The sequence below is a fragment of the Notolabrus celidotus genome, chromosome 20 (genome assembly GCF_009762535.1).
Source record: "Notolabrus celidotus isolate fNotCel1 chromosome 20, fNotCel1.pri, whole genome shotgun sequence".
Lineage (NCBI taxonomy): Eukaryota > Metazoa > Chordata > Actinopteri > Labriformes > Labridae > Notolabrus > Notolabrus celidotus.
The window spans coordinates 14533193-14556386 of NC_048291.1; the positions used below are offsets into that span (position 1 = coordinate 14533193).

The 23194-nt window shown below is 41.8% G+C and overlaps 1 protein-coding gene across 1 annotated transcript; it reads left to right on the forward strand.

Annotated features, from left to right (window-relative positions):
• The first annotated feature begins 5239 nt into the window (after positions 1-5239).
• aatka (apoptosis-associated tyrosine kinase a) lies at positions 5240-23129 on the forward strand. The gene is made up of 13 exons (XM_034711445.1): positions 5240-5257; positions 7790-7931; positions 12592-12671; positions 13218-13336; positions 13446-13533; positions 13656-13789; positions 14706-14790; positions 14901-15022; positions 15363-15512; positions 16286-19658; positions 19752-19929; positions 20021-20215; positions 21470-23129. Exons 1-13 carry the CDS (start codon positions 5240-5242, stop codon positions 21496-21498), a joined length of 4713 nt encoding a protein of 1570 aa, XP_034567336.1. The 3' UTR covers positions 21499-23129.
• The last annotated feature ends 65 nt before the right edge of the window (positions 23130-23194 follow it).

Consider the following 23194-nt stretch of genomic DNA (forward strand, 5'->3'; position numbering starts at 1 on the left):
ATACAGTTACAACCAATGCCTGTTACCTTAAATCTAAGCCTCAGTATAATCAAAATGGAGGAGTTATAAAGAATTCAAGCAGCTATTCAGACCAAAACTGTCCTTTGAACCAGGCTGTAATCGTGTGTATTTCTGCTGTAAAAAAAATAGGCATGAAACATGTATATTAAGCCCTCAGTGGACACTCAAGTAACTGCACTTTTTGCATCTCGACAAGGACATCATCTTTCTACACAAAACTGGTTAGAACGGATTTTAGGAGAAGTATGGATCAGGATTGTGTTCATATTTCAGTATTGATCTACCCAGCTCCTAACTTTACTTGCACTGTAAATGCCAAAGTCTTTTGCTAAGGACTTTTTCCTCATTATATGCAAGGGATGCAGCCTAAAACCCTCACCCACCCCATGCTGGCACACATTGTCTTTGTGTTGCCTTTAGCTGCCAGCATGACTCAGCCATGCTGTGTCAAACATGGACGCTGAACTGAGCGGCTGATTAGGGCCACCAGAGCCTGACACAGGCAAGAGGCATATGGAGAGGGAGAGGGAGAGGGAAAGGAAGCTCTAGAGCTGCTGTGCTTTATGCTCCTCAGTGTTACTAGCTTTTTATTATTTATTTACTACTCATTTTGTGGCTTTATAGCATCAAAACATGTTTTCATTTTTGTCATGCATTTTAATGTTTCTAATTCCTTAAGCTGCAGAAGGGATAAGTAATAGCCCCGACTCAACAGCAGAGACGTCTGTTAAGATTGCTTATTCAAATTTGATTCCACAGTATTCCTCGCCCCCATAATTCGTTTCATGAATCAAGGGGGAATAGAATATTGTGGAAACAGTAAGTGAAAACCCTGTTTGTCTTTTGTTGTTGATTAGAGAGCTGCAGAAAGTAGAGGAGGGGGTGGAAGATAGAAGATAACTTGTGTTGATAGTCAGGTCTGTGCTTCAGCATTCATACTGAACAGCTTGTGGTAGGTAGATGCTGCAGGGATAACAGTGCTGCTAATGAGCACAGCAAAGAAAGGCACCATTACCAACTTTTTGGACTTTTCAGCTATGTGTGCCCGCTTTCCCTTCCCACACCACAGCACCTCTTCCTCATTACATGAATCTGTATTTTAATAACCTGCAGGAACAGCGGTAGGTGAGGCCCCGTGTCCACTTTTTATTGGCCGTCTATTTACTGTGAAAAGATGACAAATGATGACAGGATGGTGGCTCAAGCTGCTAAAAGAACATCACACGATAGTTGATTCATTTTAACATTATAAAGCATGCCTTCATCTTAAGCCTGGTTGACACACAGATATGACACTATTGATTTCTGCAGAGAGATTGTTTTATCGGAGCCTGTCATCTGCAAGATTAGTAAAGCTGCCCTTGAAGCTGAAGATACATTGGCTTCCTTCAGGACTCTTGCACAGGACAGGAAGGTAGTTTTTTACTGCATTAAATGTGTTTTTTGGCATTTAATCTTGTAGGAAAATAGATGAGAAAAGTGTTTAAAATCATGTTTGAGACTGAATATTCCTTGGTAACTTTAAAAATCATCAAATAAACGTCGCTGGCACAATTTGTTCTTCTCTTCTTAATGTTCAATCAGTTGAATCAGTTACAGGAAGAACTTTTTTCCATAGCTAAATCCTTCATTTGAACTGTTTCTGTGTGTCACAAAGTCTGTCAATTCAGGGGCAGCTTCACAGCTTGACATGTAATTTAGATTTTACAGTTGGCAACCATTGTTAACATAAATGAAAACACAGCAGACATTTGACAAGTAAAGGAAGGAAAAGAGGAACAAGGAAGCACATAGGTAAGGTTTCTAATGAGGATTCTTCTCTGTCACTTTTGGGTAGACACCACATCATACAAAGCAGCCAGGGAGACATCTGCAAAGTAGCAGATGACAGGGTTACACTGTTCCAAATACGCCATTAGCTGGTTAAATCTTTAAGTCTTCTTCCTCGGAAAATGTTGGTCATCAAGTGTTGGTACATTTTTCTGCAGTGATCAAATGCCTGTTGACTCAGCACTACGGCACTTGTAGTTTTTTTTTGCTAGCAGTTGTTGCTGCTGCTGCTTCAAATTCCTTCAACACATCTAAGTTGTGATGACAATTTTTCAGGTGACTCAAAAGATTTGTTTTATTGAAACTCAAGGACTTTATTCCTCCTCTGAGAATACTTGCGGCACACGTTTTGCCAGTTGCAATCATGTAGTTTTCCTCTAAAACTGTGAGTAACATCCACACCACTGACGCAATTTGTGCTCTGTCCTCAGCTTATTGTGGCTGCGCTTGTTCTTTTTCTAGATGAAGGCAAAATGCCACCTGCTGTGTCAGAGTGTGTAGGCTTGTTAATAAGAAAATGAAAGCAACTGTTATTAGGAGTTTTTATAAGATAATATTGTATAAGAGATTATTGAATTAATAGGTGATAAAAAATATTCCGTAAGGGTCAATCATTTATCAGATTGGTATATATGTAGTGTATCCCTTGTAAGAGGTTGGATGTGTTTTAACCTTTAAGCTTCTAATTGATCTGATCTTCATTTGGCAGCACACACCACAGAATGGTTAAACAGTTTTCCACTCTTTCCCTCTCGATTTGGCACCGACTCGTCACTCAACAGCTCACTTGTAAGGTGTGCATTCGTGTGAGACTGCAAAAACCGCACTGCTGCGTCGTCCAAAAAGCTTCATTATTCCCCTCCATCTCTGGGCTCTTACTGGAGCGTGGAGTGTGAGGCCGGGTATTAAGTGCTTTCTAAACTGAAGGCTCTCTGGGGAGCTATGCAACGCTGACTCACAGCCAGGTGCTCGCTTTCACGCTCCGCTCTGAGGAGAGTGGCAGATGGTTCTGCTGAATGAGAAGCACACATACGCACACATTCCTGTATGCACACTCTGGTGTTTTAGGACATGTAAATACATACAAACACACACAAACAATGAGCCATTCGGGTGTTTTGTATTAGCCCAGCCTTAAGACCACTGTCCTGCTCTCTCTCACTTTTCTCCTTGTTCTACCTCTGTGGTTGCTGCGAGTTGGAGATTGTTATGGCTAACAGTTCTGTAGCCAGCAGAGGGACGGGTGAATGGATGGTAGGATGGTTGATTGATTAGTCCTTGAAAAGAGAATTTATGCCAGCCTGGTCTCCCAACATAGCCATTTTCTTGGCAGCTGCTAACAAGACTGATTTAAATGGTAAATGGTAAATGGACTGTGTTTATACAGTGCTTACTCTGGTCCTCTGACCACTCAAAGTGCTTTGACATTACATGTCACATTTACACCACATTCATACACTGATGGCCGAGGCTGCTATATCAAGTGTCCATCAGTAATCCCATTCACACATCATCAGCACAGTAATCAAGGGCAGTACTGGGGTTCAGTGTATTGCCCAAGGACAGTGGGACATGGGATCAAACCCCAAATCTTCGATTGACAGATGACTGTCTCTACCGCTGAGCCACAGCTGCCCAATGTAAATATAGTGATGCTGCTCAAAAATCACATAGCAGGCAGAATGTCATCAAGAGTGATGATCCTGACTTCTAGGACCCTGCTTCATTTAATGTGAGGAAGACAATGTAAAGAGGTTTTTCTTGTCTGAGGTCATTTAAAAAAGGTTACACACAGGGTAAATGCTGTAATCCCATCTTCTTGGTTAGCATCAGTGCTGGACAAAGTACATGTCTTCATTACATAAGTCAAAGTATAGATCCTCCTGGTCAAACATTACTCCAATACAAGTGAAAGTTGCTCTGTCAAATTATTACGTGAGTGAAAGTACTGGAGTACTTGCTTTTAAAAATACTGAAGTATTCAAAATACTTTTAGAAATATCTCAACACGTATTTTCACAAAGCATGAGTGCAGTCAAGAATGCATGGGTGTACATTCTGCTACGTTATGTTTATCAAGAAAACATTCCATATCTAAAAAGTATACTGTTAAGTCACTACAAGCACAGACAAGTTTAACATTTCTCTGGAATAAAACAAGTGTGTTAGCTACAGACCTCCACATGCTTTCTCAGGTGGGGATGTTTTGTTGGCTGTGATGAAGTTTGTGTGGTAAACAGATTGGAAATTTACAACAATACGAATCTTTCTTTGTTTCAAAAACATCAAACGTGAGTTTAAAATATGGCCGTGGTGCTCAGGTAGAGAATCATCATCCTTCTCAGCCATAGCCATCTTTACCACGACTAAATGAATGAACTGATCTGAATAACGTTTGCAATTGGACAAACTATATGCAAGTACCTGAACAGTTTACTGTCTTTGGGGTCTGATTTCAGAAAAGAAAATTCTTAAACTGACTTCAAAGCAAAAGTAGTGAGTAACTAGAGCATTGATAGAAATGTAGTGGAGTCAAAAGTATGATATTTGTCTTTCAAATGTAGGGGAGTAAAAGTAATAAGTTCCCCCAAAAAATATGACTCAAGTAAAGTACAGATACTCAAAAAATGTACTTAAGTACTGTACACAAGTAAACGTACTTTGTTACTGTCCACCATTGGTTAGCGTTGACAGTGGTCATTAAAATGTAATCACTTAAGGTGCTATTCACATGATACCATATAATTGCAAAATACCTTTGTATGTTTCTTATGGTATTATATTTGCTAAGTATGTTTTATTTTCCTACAAGGGTTATTTATCATTGGCTGTTAAAATTAATATCATTGGAGAGGGTGTTTTCTAATCCTTAGAGTCAAGTCCAGTATTTTGCAAATGTTTCCAAATGTCTGTGTTGAAGATTGAAGATCATTCCAAGAGATCATTTAGACCAAATACCCTATACAATCTAAAATACATTGACTATGTGAGTGTATGACAGTGTATCTGCACTGCTTCCTTGAAGTTAGAATTATGTGCAGAGGCATCAAGGTAAAATGTGTCAATCGCCATGTTTTTGGTGTGTGTCATCTACTGGAGGCACAGACTACAGCCATGCATGTGCTAAAAATAGCACAGTCCTGCAGGCTTGTATCTTGGGAAAATAGAATATAGATTTTAAGTATTTCCACAGTCTCAATTAACACAATTTAACCCTGTTATTCACTGTGACATTCGATAGGAGTACAGGGGTCTTCACGGATTTAGGTTTACAAGTTATTAATATTTTAATCACTATCAACATTCCAGTCATGTGCTGTTTCTAAGCTGTAGCGCAGTTATCACCATTAGCCGTGGCTGTAGCTCCAATTAAATGGTGACTGCCGTAATGCTCTGCTACCTGGATGTAAACAAGGACAGATGATGGATGGCATCTTGCAGCTTGGCGTGGTTCGGTAGTATTTTGATTTAAGAAATTAAAACAAAGCAGTATTTGGTTATATCGACCTTAGGCATGTGTAACAAGCACAGGCATGTGGACGTTAACCTGCAGGAAGGACCGATGGCTGGTGCGTGGTGGTGCTAGTTCTGCTAACATTGGGCACACTCAGAAAACCAGATGACATTGTTCATCCGCAGGCTTTGTCATCTTGTGTTTAGCCGAGTTTAATAGTATAAGCTTGACTTTTTTCTTACCTTTGGACTAGTTGACTAGTCTAGGAAATCAGTCGCTTATATAACTATATTGCTGTTACTGCTAATTTATACAGCTAATATTTTTCTGTGTGGATTTTTTAACTTTAAAAAGTAACACACCAGAATGGTGAGATTTTAATCTTCCTAGCTTCCTCAACCTGAAACATTAGATTTTTAAGTCCTGCTTCTGTGGTGTGGGAAATAGCTAATCATAGTTTAGCATTTTGGTGTGGCACCTTGAATAGCCAGTCAGATTTCAAGGAGGGCCAGGCCACCTCAGGCAACCCTTGTGGCTTAACACCTGCACTTACATATCATGACTGAAGATGTAGGACTCTGAAGGTCTCATATTGGCTAATTTTGCTGTTAACTCGTATGAATCTTGATCCACCCTGACAATTTTCTGCTAATGTATCTTTTGATCTGCATCATAATCCTCCATATGTCCTCCATAAAATGCAATACATAAAGTGCACGCCTCCTCACCTGCACCCGCTCCAGTGACCACATCATCCCCATCCTCCGTCTTCATTGGCTCCACGTCCCCTACCACATACAGTTTAAAATCCTGCTCCTCAACCACAATGCCCTCCACCACCAGGCCCACTCCTATCTCACTGACCTCCTCCACCATCACACTCCTTCCCGTAACCTGTGTTCCTCACATGCCCACCTCCTGTCTCCACCTCACAGAACCAAGCAACAAACCTGGGGGGACAGAGCCTTCTCCATAGCCGCCCCCACCTTCTGGAACTCACTCCCCTCCCATATTTAAAACTGCTCTGACCCTTCAACATTCAAATCTCTTTTAAAAACTCACCTTTTAAGTTAGCTTTTAATTTGTGATTGTACTGTTGTTTTTTTTGATCTGTGTTCCTTGTTCCTTGCTTGTATTGATCTTAACAATTATACAGTGTCTTTGAGTTTCTGAAAAGCGCTATATAAATAAAATGTATTATTATTATTATTATTATTTAGATTTTACAATTTGTCCAGTTCTACTGCAATGCTTCCCCATGTTTCCTTTGGGTGTTTGTGTATCTTTCACTTCCCTGCTGATTTTATTTGAATTATATGGAGAAGGTTGACCCCTTTCTTTGTAAAGATAACTCAAAATAGTCAATTTTTATCAGTGAAAACTGATCAAGCTCAGATAATACATGTGGTGGAGAGAAGGGACAGACAATGTGATTAGTTATTCACATTTTTTCACAAAGAATGAAATCTGTCTCTTTCTTGTTGTATGTGTTTTATGTCACATATTTTTTAATTCAAGCCATGCAACATACCTTTTTCGATTCATGTTATACAGGGGTTTGTAGAGGCAGTTTGCTCCAGGGACACACTACAACATTAGACAGCAAGGACACTGCAGCAGAGCAGGGAGCAACGACAGATGGGTGCAGAAAGAAGGGTAGCAGGGAGACAGAGCAGAGGATGTGGGATATGAGAGGGTCACTGTTTTCCATTCCCTAGAGTTTTTGTTCTGCACAGCTGAGGACCGATCCAACTTTTCTAGCACTTATTTGAATGCATTGTGGACACCTAACCAGAGCTGATAAGTAGGCGATGTGACGGCAATGTAAGATTTTGAATGAGCATGTTGGTGTAGGACGAAACATTCGACACAAAGTTCTGAATGAGTGATTGTTATCCATTATCATTACATACCAGATTTATATAGATATTTCACATTAAATAATTGGGCTTTCATGAATCATACTTTTTCAATGCATGAAAACCTTGAGGAGGGGAAAATAGTGTACTTGTGATTCCTTGGCGAAGTTACTAATTAGATCATTTAAAACACATGACTCAACTGTTTAGGGTTAAAATATGTTATGATATAGCTTTTATTACTTTGCAAAAACACAGAAACTAAAGCTATGTACGTTATCTTAAATTGGCTTATTACTACTTGAAGTTCTTGATGCAACTAAAGGGCATTTTTAAAAACTTTTTTTATCATCAGGAATTTAGCATGTGTAGGAGGGCCAAAGATAAGAAAGAGGGTCTTTGTGTATACTGTCGGAACACATGCATTAGTGTTTTCCCCCCACAGCGTCTCTCCCCTCACCCACACAATACACCCCACAACGTACATGACTTAAGTATATGGCTAGGTGGGCGTGCCTCAGTGCATTTGATTGCCTTCACAGTTGAACCATTGTCTTCCACTATTTCAGAGTAGGATGGCTTGTGGGGAGCGGATGACTAATCCCAGCGTGTGTCTTTGCACCAGGAGTTTGAAAACACAGAGGGAGAGGAGTACCAGGCAGATCTCTCCGCCCTGGCCTCGCCTTCCTCCCAGAATGGTCCCGAGGTCTACATCCTTCCACTCACTGAGGTCTCCCTGCCTGTCTCCAAACAGCCTGGCAGATCCAGTAAGAAACCATACAACACCACAATATTAATTATAGAAAATCCTGAGTTCTGCTTCCTTGAACTTTTAATGACCTGTTTTTCACTTCTTTGATGGTGTTTGGTCTTTTTTCTCTCTTTTCTATCTCATTTTCTCTCCTCTTCTCTCTGTTTTGTTGCATGTCTCCTTAGTCATTAGTAATTCTCACCTCTTCAGAAAGAGTACACTTCTGCTACAGTCAGAGTTAGAAAACGTCTCATCTCTGATGCCCTACACAAGTGGAATATATACACAATACTAGCTCAAGACATTGCATACATTTTGTGAACCTTGGTTCAAACACATGTGGCCTCTTCTATCTTAACTTATAGGTCCATGTCTTGGTTCCCACACTCAACAAGGGACAGACATCTGTCCATTATGTAATGTATTTAGAATTGGCCTACTGCAGTGCTGCGATGTATACTGTGTGTGAAAACTGCAGCCCACTGCAGGAGTAGGAATCTGACCTAACCCTATGGTGTACATTATTTCTGGGGTTCCCTGTGTTCCTGCATTGTACACTTAGGATTAATATGACTTTACAAAGGCAAAGAACAACAGTGTGTGCTATCTATATTATTTTGATCTATCATAAGTTTATTTTTTACAACCTCATTTCCCAAAAAGCTGGGAAGCTGCATTAAAATGTTAAGAAGAACAGATTTTTAGGGTTGGAAAATCATTCAAACCTTATATTCACCTGAATATGGTGATAAGACAAAATATCAAATGTTAAAACTGAAAAAAGTAACTGTTTTCTGGAAAATATATTGTCATCGTTGGGCGGGTTAAAAATAAAGTGTTTTTTTCATTACTAAACACTGCATGACATTCATCCACAAGCTTTTTAAAAATACTTTAATTTGCTCTATTTTAGAAAGCCTATTGACAGACATAAAGGAAGATTGATTGCATTGATTCATAGAAAAAAAGTTCAATCTTTAGTCCCAGGAACTTTTCTCACTGTCCTTTCCAAAGGTCAGCACTGTAGTGAGGAAAATGGTATGTAAGTTTGCTGCTCCCTTTACATGGAATGAATTACAAAAAGAGGACAAGCTAAATTAACTGGTCTTAATGGGTGAGTTTGAGGCCATGATATCATATTTTCACCTCACGATTATTGTAGACAAAGAAATTCATGATGGTGGTGAATCAGGATTGGAGTGACATGTTACTTCATAAAATGTACTGCTAAATGCAGTTCACTTAAATACCATCATTCACTTCTAACTTCTAACTAAATGGAAACTCACCAACTTCTTCTGTTATGATTTTTTTTTACACTTTGTCCACATCATGAAATCCAAAAATGTCCAAACTGGTGAGGAAACTCTTTTGGGGTGCGGTACTTCTCTTTCATCTCCTCCAACATGAATTGCTCTGAAGTAGAAGCCAGACTGCGGTAATGACTAACTAGCTAACTGGTAACTGGGTCTTCTTCTGCTGCTGCTGTTAATCCTTTATCTTCCCTCTTTTTTTATGGTGGGTAGCAAACAGTGTAAAGAACAATTACCACCCCCCACTATGAACTAATTAGTGTTACGGTATTACTGTATACCTATTTTTTAGCACAATATCCATATTTCAACTTTTTAAAAAGACAGTTATTTTGAATACTGGTATATTACAACAGAAGTTATTTCAGTCCATTACTGAAATTACCAACACATTGAAGCTAAAATTGTAAGAACAAGGAGTACTTGTTGAAAAAACTGAAGATCTGAAATTGCTCCCTGAGTCATGTCAGTAATTTTGAGAGACGAAATAAGGTGGGACATTATGAACCAGACACACCTTAATTGACATGCTTAATTATCTGCGTATTCTTGTGAAAATATCTTGTTAGCATGTGATAAGATAAATGAACAGGTTATCAAGTAAAAAAACAAGCTTTGTTTTGAGATATCAAAATATCGAACAATAAATCTGAAATGACTGCATCTAAAAAGAAATGAATGGTAGTTCTTGGCTGCCATATGAATCTTATAAGACATTTGTTGCTATTTTTGATTTAATATTACATAATCCAACATCAGTACTCCAGCACACGTTCATAACATGTTTTTGTGTTGAATTTGTATTCTACATCCATGGTCCTTCCCCATCTACGTCACAGCCTGTCTCTTTCTCCGCAGGTCATTCTACCTCAAACATAGCCTTTTAAAATGTGTGCATGCCTGTATATCGAGTGTGTGTGAATTTCAGTGTGAGTTGGTTCCTGGGTACTCTCTCTGCCTCTCCCTGCATGACTCACTGGCTGTCTGCACGGCGCTGTGCTAAACCAGGAGGGAGGTGAGTTGGGGCTCAGCATCTGAGTATGCGAGCTCCAGCAAATGATTGGACAAGGCAGCCTCAGGCTCTCAGCCAATCACTAGCCTCCCCTCTGTCCTCCATAGCTACGGCTGTATGATTGGTTCAGGTGTTGCAGGGTGAAGAAGGGATAAATGGCAAAATGCGATCATAAAAGAGGAGATATGTCTCTTTTTTTTACTGAATCACAGTGAGAAGTGTAAACCATGATCTATTGTTACATGAAGTTATTTACTGATATTTATTTTGCATACTTAGATGATGCGTTTTTGCTGCATAGATAAGAACTATGCAGCGTTTTCATTTCTGACAGAAACATGGAAAAATTATACATTTGCATGATGGAAAAGTGTAGGAATTATCAAGCATTTTGAAAATATTGCTTCAATCATTTTTAGGTCAAAGACTGAGCAGATCCCTGGATTTGTATTGAAATCCTCCATGCATCATAAACTTTGTACCCCATTCACAGTAATTGCATATTGAACAAAACACCAGTGATGTAGTTTATACAGCAGCCATGAATGGTGTGTTCTATATGTGCACAGCATTGATTATACATCTGTATGAACACACAGTACAACGTCGCTATTGATCTGACAGTCGTGCTTTCACTTGTTGCTCTAATCTTTTATTCAGGAGGTCATGTAAAGCTTTCGTGCCCACAACCGAGGCTCCATGTTTCAAAGTGAACCGATTGTGTGCACATCATTCCACAAACCCACCGATCCCACAGTCTCACTAGACCCTTCCATCTCCTTCGGGAATGCCATGTGTGGGACGGGAATGCACACTCACACATTCCACATTTGGAATAATACCACTTCTTAATTTCTCTCCATCAGGGAGGGGCTGTGGCGAAAAAGTGTGGGTCTGTTATCACCGTGACAACCTCTGCCTAAGCGTTCCAGCAGAGAATGGGCCTTGTGTGTGCCTGCATGAGAGTGTCTGCGTGTCTGTATGTGTGTATGTGTGTGTTTGGTGCGCTGGGTACCAGGAGACGCAGCGTGAGCGTGTGAGTGAGCGTCCAAAACAATGGCCGTGATTTAGGCCGGCTCGGCAGTGGGTGAGCATAAGGCCGGGCTGAAGCGTCCGTGGAACGCACCAGTGGAGGATGGGCATTATGGGACGAATACAGTGAGGGGTCTGTGACAGAATGAGGAGAGACAGGGGAAGGGTGGTGGCATGCACCAGGGCCTAAGAGTCAGGGAGGAGGGGGCTTGAGATAGGGTGTGTATGACAGAGGTCTTTTTTGCGTCTGACAGAGCAGTGTTTGTGTCCTGTTCGTCTGAGGAATGCTGCTGTCCTTGGTGACAGGGGGGCATTATGTGCGCCTTATGTCACTACTGGGTGTCTTGAAGCTGCAACCAGAGCTTGCAAGTCAGACCGCACACTACCAACATGCGTGACGGTCACATCTGGCGTGATACATGACCAGAAACTCTCAGCGCCAAGGGTAAAAGTCCTGCTTGGAACCACTGGCACTAACTCGGAGCTGTGAAAACTTGATCACGCTTCACTGAAGATTCAAATTTCCGTATAGGTACCCAGGATTTTTGTGTTTGCTCGACAGCTGGAGAGCTCTAGATGGGGACAGTATGTGTATTTGTGTGTCTCCCAGTTGGAGGATGAGCCCAGTGCAGATGGGGAGAGGCAGCGTGGCAAGCTTGTTCAGCTGTGCGAGGGCTCCGAGGGTTAAATCCTGCCGAGGCTCTCTCACACACACATTGCGGCCGTGGGCTCTTTCTCTAACACACACAATGGGGCTAAGACGTCTGGGGTCGGGGCTGGGGCCACAGGCTCTCGGTTCTCACACTCTGAACCAGTGCTTCATCCCCGCATGGGACTCGGACTCAGTCCCCGTCACTGTGCTCCGAGTGGCTGGCCGCTCCCCTGCTCTACCACCATCATTATCTCTTTACAAACCATCGGCATATCCATTCCTGAAATATGAAGATCCATGGAGGTATTTGATTTTGTGCTGGACTTAGAAGGACTTTCAGAATAGTGGCGTATCTCTCAGGCGATTTATGTGTGATAATTACAAACTCAACACTTTTTAAATGTAAGTCACATGTTGAGAGGATTTCTTCTCTTAAATTCATTGACTTTTATTGTGATCGATGTGCATTTCTTGTTAAGCTGCTCTGCTTCTCTTCTCTTCTTGACCTCGTCTTCCCCTTTTTGAACTTGGATTTCTTTTACTTGATACATCTTACATTTTAATCCAGACACATTCGTTGTCTCTTTCATCTAAATCAATTCTCTCCAACAATGTCAGCCCCCTTTTTTCTGCCTTTAAGTAATCTTATCATTCTTCCCGTTTCCAGTCCAGCTGCTGAAATCATCAGACCTCGGCCGTCATAGTCTACTCTATCTAAAGGAGATCGGACATGGCTGGTTTGGCAAGGTAAGACATTTTTTTTTGTTCTTTAAACACACACTCACACAATCTGTATGTCTCAATATGGTATCTTTTTACCTGTTATAACTTCCTCTTACCTTTAAAACTGCATCAGTCTTTACTATACTAACTGTACTCCAGTGAGGATTCTACTTTGAGGAATGCGAGGTTAATGTGATGATGATCTCATTCTTGCAAGGATAATCTTTGGCACTTATTCCATGGTGCTGATTCCATGGGAGATGAGTTTAAATTACAGTCACAGTAAATTCCTCACAGTTTACAACTTACTACAGGCTGCTGTTAAGACTCCCACATCTCCATCCTCTCGTCTTCTTATATATCTTACACATTCTAACTGCACGTTGATTGATTGATATTCATTTTTAGTCTGATCACAGCAGCTCCATTTGACATCATTATGATCTGGGATTCAGTGCTTAAGTCTGACTTTACTAAAACGTGGGACCGTCAATGTCGTTTGTCATACATGTTGGACTGCATACTTCAGTTTGGTATGAAGATTTGCTTGTGCTTTTATGTATTTTCCAGGTTCTGCTTGGCGAAGTCAATGCAGGCCTCAGCACCACCCAGGTGGTGGTTAAGGAGCTGAAGGCCAGTGCCAGCGTCCAGGATCAGATGCAGTTCCTGGAGGAGGTGCAGCCTTACCGGTCAGTTTATTGAAGCATCAGAGATCAAACAGCAAAGCCCTTTAATCTATTAAAATCACCACCAATAGCAATAAAAAAACAAAAGTTGTATGTTATTTGTCTCTGCCAGGACTCTCCAGCACCCTGCCCTCCTGCAGTGTCTGGCACAATGCTCAGAGGTCACTCCTTATCTGCTGGTCATGGAGTTCTGTCCTCTGGTGGGAAACCCTTTTATCCCTCTCATACACCTAATCATTTTCTCCCTCTGTTCATTATTGTTTTAGTTTATTCATGGATCAGGTCAGATCCCCTAACAACCTAATTTCCTCTCTCCTCTCAGGGTGATCTGAAGAGCTACCTGCGCAGCTGTCGGCTGGCTGACTCCGAGACTCCTGACCCATTGCTCCTCCAGAGAATGGCGTGTGACATTGCGTCAGGGCTTCTGCAACTCCACAAATACAACTTTATTCACAGGTACAGCATGCTCGTCATCTCAGCTCTGTTTTAAACTGCATCAATATTAACAGGGGAAAAAAAAATCTACTGGAATGTTTTGAGCCCCCCCTCCTGGTCACTTCCTGCAACAACATCCTGGTGCTGCCTGAGTAGTTGTCGCAAACTCCAGCATCAGTGATTTTGTTGCCGGGGGTGAGCCCTTCTCGCTCTCTCTAAGGCATGTGGTGGTTGCCATGGTAACCAATCAGTTGCTGCCAGGCAAAGGGCTCCCTGTTGTGGAGGAGGTGAGATTATTGAAACTTCAGTTTTTGTTTTGATATTTCAGCATGTTCAAGTTTCTTGGTATGCTTTATTTAATGCTGTGGCAACATCGGTTAAGCATAAGGCATTTAGACATGTTTAAGTTAGTCCATTCATAATTCAAATATCTTAAAGACACTGATAGACAAGTGTAATTAAAGAAGACTAGCTATTACATAGATGATATAAGGACAGGGATGTTATAGCTCCAAAAGCAGCAAATAATTAAGTATTGGTTACTAAACGAACAGATATTAAAGTCCATGAAGTTGGTACGATCAAAGTTAAGGTTTAGGAAAAAGTTTCCTGTTGGATTAATGGACTAAGGTATAAACTAGAGTCAAGGGGCTGTGTTGTTTTTGTTTGGTCAAGTTTGTATGACAGTGACTCTACAACACTGTCATTTCAAACTCACTATTTCCAGTTCATTTAGTTTTATAGTCACAACTGGAAAAAGAAAGGAACATTTAGATTTTAATTTATATAACAATGTTCTGGCTTTGGCAGACATTTTTATTTCTAAAGGTGCTGATTTGGAAAGTGTCTTTTTAAGCCAGTAGACTGACATAAATAGTAGTATATTTTTTAATCTCACTTTCCCTTTAAAAAATGGCGGTGTCCCTTCTTTGTGCAGTGACCTGGCCTTGCGAAACTGCCTGTTAACTTCAGAAATGTCGGTGAAAATCGGAGACTACGGCCTTTCCCACAGCCGGTACAAGGTTAGATTGTCTTTTAACAATTCCAGTATTTTCTGTTTGGTGTTTTTTACCTCAGGTCCTCTCATCACTCAGAAATCTTTTATTTTCTCTTTTTTTTTCAATCTCTATAGGACGATTATTTTATAACACAAGACCAGATTTGGGTTCCCTTGCGCTGGATTGCACCTGAGCTCATAGACGAGGTCCACGGAAACCTGCTGGTCGTTGACCAGACTAAATCCAGCAACATATGGTGAGACAGTTTACAAGTAACAAGCCAGAAATGTTGATGTAGTTTTCAGGAAAACATCAAATTATCAACAGAGATAGAGAAACGGTTTGACAGATACAAAATTTTCTTGTAAATTAAGTTTTGATTTAAATGTTATTTTGTATTTACTACAAAATTAACTACATGAATAAATTAGGATTTCCAGCTTCAGCTATCTTTCTTTACCCTTTGATTGAAGGTTAATGCATACTAAATTCATCATGTCTCTCATATCATGTAACGCTTTGGAAATTATGTATACAAGCACAAAGATATTTGTAACGTAGTGATAAAAACTTCATGATTTCTTGGCCTCTTCCAGGTCCTTGGGGGTGACTATGTGGGAGCTGTTCGAGCTGGGAAACCAGCCGTACAGACACTACTCTGACAGACAGGTGCTGACATATGCTGTGAAGGAACAGCAGCTCAAACTACCCAAACCTCAGCTCCAATTCCCCCTGGCTGAGCGCTGGTGAGACCTAGTTGCACACCCATTCACTTAGGCAGACTGTACACACACAGAGACACGCTGGCACTCAGAATGACTGTTATATATTTTGACACCACATAAGATACATTTTAGACATCTCTGAGCCTTCGGGCCTTGCAGAGCAGTTGGTTCTAACACGTCACTGTTTCCTGTTTTTAAAATCAGATTCTGTGTATGATGGTGCACCAGTACACTCTAGCAATATTTCTCTTCGCTAGCAAGGGCAGATGATCAATACTTTCCCTCTTCTTTATGATCCCCTTGGCATCATCCAGGGTTGAATCACCTCATTCATCTTTGCCTGGGAAGTCAGCCAAGTACTGTTTTTATTTTTTTATTTTTCAAAATTGTTCCTCGCTAAATTAAACGCTCTTGGTAACAGCAACGAGGACCCATACACACACAGAGACACACAAAGAGGAATTTGAGCACTATACTACGTCAGCATCTGCACCCACACCTTTCATCTACTCTATAGGTCTTTGGCTAGTGACGAGAACAAGAACTAGGTGTTGTTAAAAGTGCTGACTTCGAAAGATTCTTTCATACTGTCTTGCTTTTGGACCGCAGTCAATTCATTAGTGTTGTCTATTCCTCTCTTTATGTAAAGCACAGCACTCTCAAGATGTAAATAAGCTTCTCCGAGCTCACTGATATTCAGATGTAAGGAGATTAAAAAATGTTTTACTTGTTACTTCTTCTAGTTATCTCTTTCACGTCGGATTGTTTCTTCTCCTACTTCCGTCTCTGTCCAGGTATGAGGTAATGCAGTTCTGCTGGCTGCAACCTGAGCTGAGACCCAGCAGTGAGGAGGTACACCTCCTTGTCACATACTTGTGTGCCAAAGGCTCCAGTGAGGCTGAGGAAGACTTTGAACAACGCTGGAATGCCTTGAGACCCAACCTGCTGGGCAGCACCTCCCACACAGCTACAACCACAGCCTTAGTCCTGACCCCTACCCCTGCCTCTGCCGAACGTCCCGGTGCAGACCAAACCCAGGCAGTGGAGCTGGCCTCCTCTGCCTCCTCCTCCTTCCCCCTCCTGGAGCACTTCTCCGACAGCTTCCACTCTGACACAGGGGACGACCTACTGACTGTCACAGAGACCAGCCATGGCCTCAACTTTGAGTACAAGTGGGAGCAGGCTAGATCTGAGCAGCCTTACTGCTCCTCCTCCACCAGTGGGCCTCTTGGCCAGGGGAACCCACATTATCAGGATATCTACTATTCAAGTAAAGGAAGCATCTCTGGAGGCTGCAAGTCTGACAGCCTCACCTCAGGCATATCCCCATCTTACTATGAACCGGAACACCCAGGTGTGGTCCCAGTGTTGAGCGCCCACAGTCCCTCAGTCAGCAGCGAGTACTACATCCGCATAGAGGAACCAGTAGAGTGTAACATTAACCTAGACGACAGCGTGGCGGACTACAGCCCAGGACTGGAAGCCAGCAGCAGTAGGTTGTCCTCTGACAGTCGGACTGGTTCATCCATGGCACAGCCCAGCTCTTACTGGTCAACTGCTGACAACACCAAACCTCCCGCCTATGACTCTGATTCAAGCCCCACTGTCCACCTAACCATGGAGCCACTGCTGAGACATGCATCCAGCACCAGTCCTGTAAAGTTAAGCCACTCAATAAACTGCTTCTCATCTAGTCAGGATGACACAGTTTACTGTGAACACTCTTCAGCAAACAAAGCACGCCGCCAATCCTGTATATCCGAACAGGATACATCACCAGAGTCAAGATCAAACCTCCTTCATCCTGTCGGTCTTCTAGAAAACCCTCGAAGTTTATCACAAGCAGTTAGCAGCCCCAGCTTAGGGTTCTGTGATCCTTACCTTGAAGCTAGCACATGTCGTGGCTTGGTAAATGAAAGCTGCCATAATATGATGGGTCCCATCAGAAAGACAGTACCCATTGTCAACCACATAAGTGTCGATGTAGAGACAGACGATGGCCTGCTGGTGGGCCGGCAGAGAGGCGATGACATTGAGGATGACCTTTATTCTGAAGAAGAGGCCACTAACTGGACCTCAAACCATTCCGCAAACAATAACAGTCTCAGTTTTGACAGCAGACAGACGGTCAGTGGGAATGACAGCTATCTGGACCTTCAGTATATGAACACAGAGTTATGGTCTTTAACCAAGGCCACTACAAGAACCTTCCAAAGCTCCCGGTCTGGTGGCATGTTAGAAGATGAAGGGGGAGACTCTGGTTGTAATTCTGCCAGTAAGTCCACTGAATTAGGTTCATACATTCACTTATGTCACAAAGAAAGGGAGGAAGCTGCCACTCAGATGGAAAGGAATGTTACTGCAGGGAATCCAAGAAGCATTGATTCTTTTTCAAGCTCCAGTATCAACGCTAGAGGTACAGATGTTGGCAAAATGGAAGGGCAATTGTTGCCAAAAGCAGATAGACTGTATTCTGAGCCCAAGATGATACCTGAGTCAAGCTATAAAAAGTCTCCATCCTCTTTCAAGGAGCCTCAGACTGGTCAAACAGGCACCCTGTCAGTCAAACAGAGAGGCAACATCTGGGAAGGGGTTTCAACGGGAATCTCTGTTGGTCTGGGAGACAAAAGGCTAAGCTATCCAGAGATGTCAGAAAGTAGCAGAGCGTTGGACAGTGGACTGGGGGTCAGGGAGTCCAGCATGAGCCTGGCTGAGCTTGGTGACTACAGCGAGGATGACGAAGATGACATCACAGATATAACGTCAGGGATTTTTGCCGACTTTAACTTGGATTATGTTGAGGTGGAGGAGGATGAGCTGAGCCCATTAAAGAATCCAAAAAGAACTCCTGACTCTGTAGACACCATTATCCTGTCCTCATCCATGGCGAGCCCCTGTGACCAGGCCTTCAGCCCCGACCCTTTTAATACTCCCGTCCTACCTAAATCCCTGGACAGTGGCTACGACACTGAGAACAATGAATCCCCAGAGTTTATCTTCAAAGAGCTTGGAGATTCCCTCGGTGGTGAGAGGAGCCCAAGGCTTGGCGGAGAACCAGAAATGGTGCTTCAGATGGGTTTGGGCCAAGCAGTCTGCACTTCCACATGCATCTCAGAGCTACAGCTGAAGGGCCTGATTGATAAGAGCCCATACCGGGACTCAGCATATTTCTCCGACTATGATGCTGAGAATGAGAGAAGTCCCCATGATGAAGGCGATAAGGTCTACGCAGGTCCAACTGACCGGGCTGAGAAAATGAGTTCTGTGGGAGATGACGTTTTTTTTCCGAGGCAGTTCAACAATGAGGAACATTTGACATATTTGAGACACATCAAAACATCTGTTCTGGTAAATCTCTCAGAGGTTGACCCTAGTTCGCCCAATCCCCTTGCCACCCCTGGGCTGTCCATGCTGTCACCATTCCCCCCAGAGATGGGTGGTTGCCTGACCAAAGAGTCAGCCCCTGCTGATGATGATCTTGGGTTGGAACACTCTGGAGAGGAGCCCACCTCAGATCTAAGCTCCTCCATTGGGCCTGAAGCTTCCTCCACTGTCCAAGAGGCCTCTGGAAACCATGCGGAGGGGAACAGAAAGGAACAAGACTATTCTCCTGTCCAATCTTTGCATTCTGACTCCACCATAACCGACTACAGAGATGACGCCCATAAAGAAAACGATGGATCCACAGAGGAAGAAGAGCTGCCTGAGTTCAATCATGTCAAGGAGGAGACGGAGGTCAGAAGAGAGGGTGTGGGGATAAATGAGGAAGATTTTGAGGACATAGACGCAGGGGAATGTGACTCACAGGATAGTTTATGTGAGGAGTCTAATGGTGCAGCTGATCTTTCCACTTCCTCGTCACTGTTGGAACTGTGCGGGGAAGACGTGAGAGCTCCGCTGGAGGAGGCAGAGGGCGAAGATGACTCAGACGACAGTGAGTCCGATGAAGAGTTGAGGACATACAACATCCAAGATGAGGACAGTGAAGAAAGTGAGGAGGATTTTACTGCAGTGCCAGTGGTTGTTAGTGATTGCAGCAGGGCAAGACACCTCCGCAGCCTCCTGAAGATGCCAACCCTGCTTAGCAAGTCTTTCTGCGAAGAGTTGGAGAGGAAGAAAAAAGCAGTGTCCTTTTTTGATGACGTCACAGTTTTTCTCTTTGACCAGGTAGGACAAGTTGATGAGTAAAAGTTGTATATTAACAAATCCCCTTATGTTCTAAGTATGGGAGGAGTATTTATGATAATCTCTGTCTTCCAGGAGAGTCCCACAGGAGAACTGGCTGACTTCACATTCTCCACAGGAACAGAGGCCAGTGGAGAGGAAGTCTCAGAGGAGAAGAACTCTGACCAGCTGCAACCTGACCCTGAGGTTGAAGCTCAGTCCTTAGAAACCTCCTGTGCATCTCAAGAAACAGAGGCAAACAACTCAGGAGAGGGTAAGTGAGACATAAAATGCTTAAAAGTGTAAATATTGTTGATTTATTCCAGATTATTCATGATCAGCTTACTGTCTTTGTGCTATTTCAGGAGGAGGCTATGAATGGGAAGATGACCTCTCGCCTAAGTCCTCACCTGACACCATCCCTGAGACTGAGTCCTCACCATCACCCACCCCCAACAGTCCTGAGACTCCTAAACCAACAGCTGTAGCACTCAACAGATTTATGGTCTCACGATTCTCTATCACACATGTCTCTGACCCCCACTTGGGCTCAGCTGCAGGTCTGTAGAAACTGACATTTTATACAAAATGTTGACTCTTATGTTGATTTAAAGATATATATTTTGGGGCTTTTTTCGCCTTTATTGGACAGGACAGCTGAAGAGAGACAGGAAATGTCGGGAGTAGAGAGCAGGGGAAGACATGCAGTAGATGGTCGACCGGCCGGGAGTCAAACCGGCGACCTCTGCGACAAGGACTATAGCCTCTATTATGTGGGAAGCTTAGACCACGAGCGCCCCATCTTATGTTGATTTAGCTGTATATTATAATATGTATTATTCAAAACCACTCAATATTTTTTAAGTCCAACTGCAATTGTACTGTACCTAAGAAAAATCTGAAAATCAATATTTTTGCCTTTAAGATCTTTACAGGAATCTATCAAAATACTGTTAGCCATAAATTAGCTAAATTTATTTCTGAATTCCAGATCAAATTTTTCATTTAAAACATGTTTCCATAAAGCAGTGGTTTGACTGTGCAGTCGTAGGCTGAACTGAAGGTCACAATGAGTCATCAGCCAAACAGAGGCGTGTGACACACTTAATTGAGTTGCAGACTCTGCACAAGAACTCACATTAGCTTACCTGCTATGATGCTCTCTTTTATCTAATTTAGATACAAGTGTAATGCTTGCTAAGATGTTTGCCAGAGAAAAGAGCTAAAGTAATATCAGTTTAGTGGAAAGACAGCTAATAAGCTGGTGAGGATGCAACTTTAGATGCTAATGGTATTTAGATGCTGATGGTATTTATCCATAATAGATACTAACAACTGTGTCTGCCTGTAGCTTGGGGGCTTGGACAATGCACAAGTTGTCTTATATTCTACCTCCCTGTATGCCTTTTGTTTTCTTGTTTTCACAGTAAAAAACGTGAAATTTGAAATATCCTGAAACTGTGAAAAATTATGACAAAGTGTGATTTCAGTTGAAGTTTTGAGTTCTCTAACATTTGGTGCATGTCATATTTAATGACTCCCCCTCCATCAAATTCTTGTACCAACACTTGCATGTGCGTGAAAGTTATTTCCTCTACTTTTAAACGTTGTGTTTCTAAATATGTTGAAAAAACATTGTAGTGGTTGAACAAAGCATATGAGAGTTAGCATACTATATGTAAAAAAAATAAGTGGTTTGAATAGTTTAGTGAATCTCGCAAAAGTCAGAATATATTGTCTCTGAAAAATTCTAATCTGAAAATCGAGAGTCTAAAATCTTAATTACATATGTACCTGTCGTGTATTTCCAACAGGGAACAGTGAAGATGGTCCAAAAGATTGAGTGCATCCTGGCCCTGACTGGAGAAGGACGAGTCCCTTCTCAACGCAGAGAAGCATTATGATTATTACTATATCTAGATGTTTTACAGAATTTTATTTTTGTCAATGTTTTGGGGCATCCAACCCTGGTGACTCGTTATGAGACAGTGCCTCATATTGTAGTGAAAGACCCTCAATGATTTGCACATTTCCTGTTTTGTTTTTTTAAATAAAGAAAGAGCAAAAGCTGCTGGTTTTACAACCTGATGTTAGAGGAAACGTGATCACATGGTTTGCAGAAATAGAAGTATATCGTTTAACGTAAAGTATATGACAATAACTTATTTGCCGAATGCAACATCAATTTGCATTGGTGACCTCGCAGGTTAATTTATTTGTGACGTTTAAGAATTTATCTGAAAATAAAAGGGGATAAAAAAATAGTGACATGACAGGCATCATAGCTGCTCCTCTCATGCTGCCTTGATCCATCTGCTTATCATTGATCTGGCATTTTTAAAAGACTGTTACATTGTCAGAGCCAGAGAACAATGCTTGATGATTTTTGCACAAGACACTGTGGCAGGTTTCAAAAATCAAAATGTGACTGTTCAACAACTGTAGGTGGTGGTGGTAGTGTTTAAAGATGGAGGTGCTTAAAGTTACAGTATTTTAACTCTTAATCCCAGTTTAATCCAAATTATATTGATAGTGGTACTCAGTGGATTCAGTGTGCTGCGTTAATGGGAACATGCAACAGCAAGGTATTGCCACTCACTTATTCTCACCACCACTGACTCTGGTTAATGATGACCTACGAAACATGTCTAAGCTACGATATCTATCTGAAGCACTTTGTATAGCCAAACTGGATCTTTGTTTGTAGAAGTCATTGCTTTGTTGCTCTACATCTCCCCATCCTGGAATGAAATATCCAAACATGTGAGATTCCCTATTTGTGTCCACAGTGCCAGCTACAGGTTCACTTTATTTTGTGCCAAGTAAGCTTTTTTAAACATTTCATCAGCAATAGAATGACACCAAAGGGATGGAGAGGTGTTTCATCACAGTCCAAAAGTGTAACGTCGATATGCCAGTCATAAATGTTGAATGTCAGTATCATTTTATGAATCTTTTCTACGTCTATGTATTGTTCATATTCTCACACATAATGTATTCTGTTACATTGTGCTGGATGTGCTGGATGCTAGGGTATGAGGTGTACAAAAAAAGACATTCAAAATATGACATATCTCACATATTGTATGAATGTTTTATCAACATGTAGCAGGTAGCTTGACTTGAATTACTACTGCTGTATGGACAGCTCCCTCCCCCTCTCTATGCTTCTGTAGCTCAAAGTGCCAATTCTGTTTCCTCTCTCACCTTACCTTTCACGTTCTTGCAAGAGGAGAACATGGTGGGAGTATTTTTGTACCATTTGAGAAGATGCAATCCAAGATGACAGTCTCTCAAATTTGCCCAATAGATGTTTCAAAGCCTATTGGCTAAAAAAGTGTCAGACACCTTTGGAGACGGTGAGGTGGGCTGTTCTGTGCACTGGTAGTAACAACATTGCTGTTTCCATGTTTTCCCTCACTCATTGCTATTGTACTATCCCAAACAAATAAATCCAAATACTTTTTTTCCCTCTTTTTTGTCTGTGATGTTTACAGCACAGCAAATTTCCACGAAACATGAAAATATGAAGCAACAAG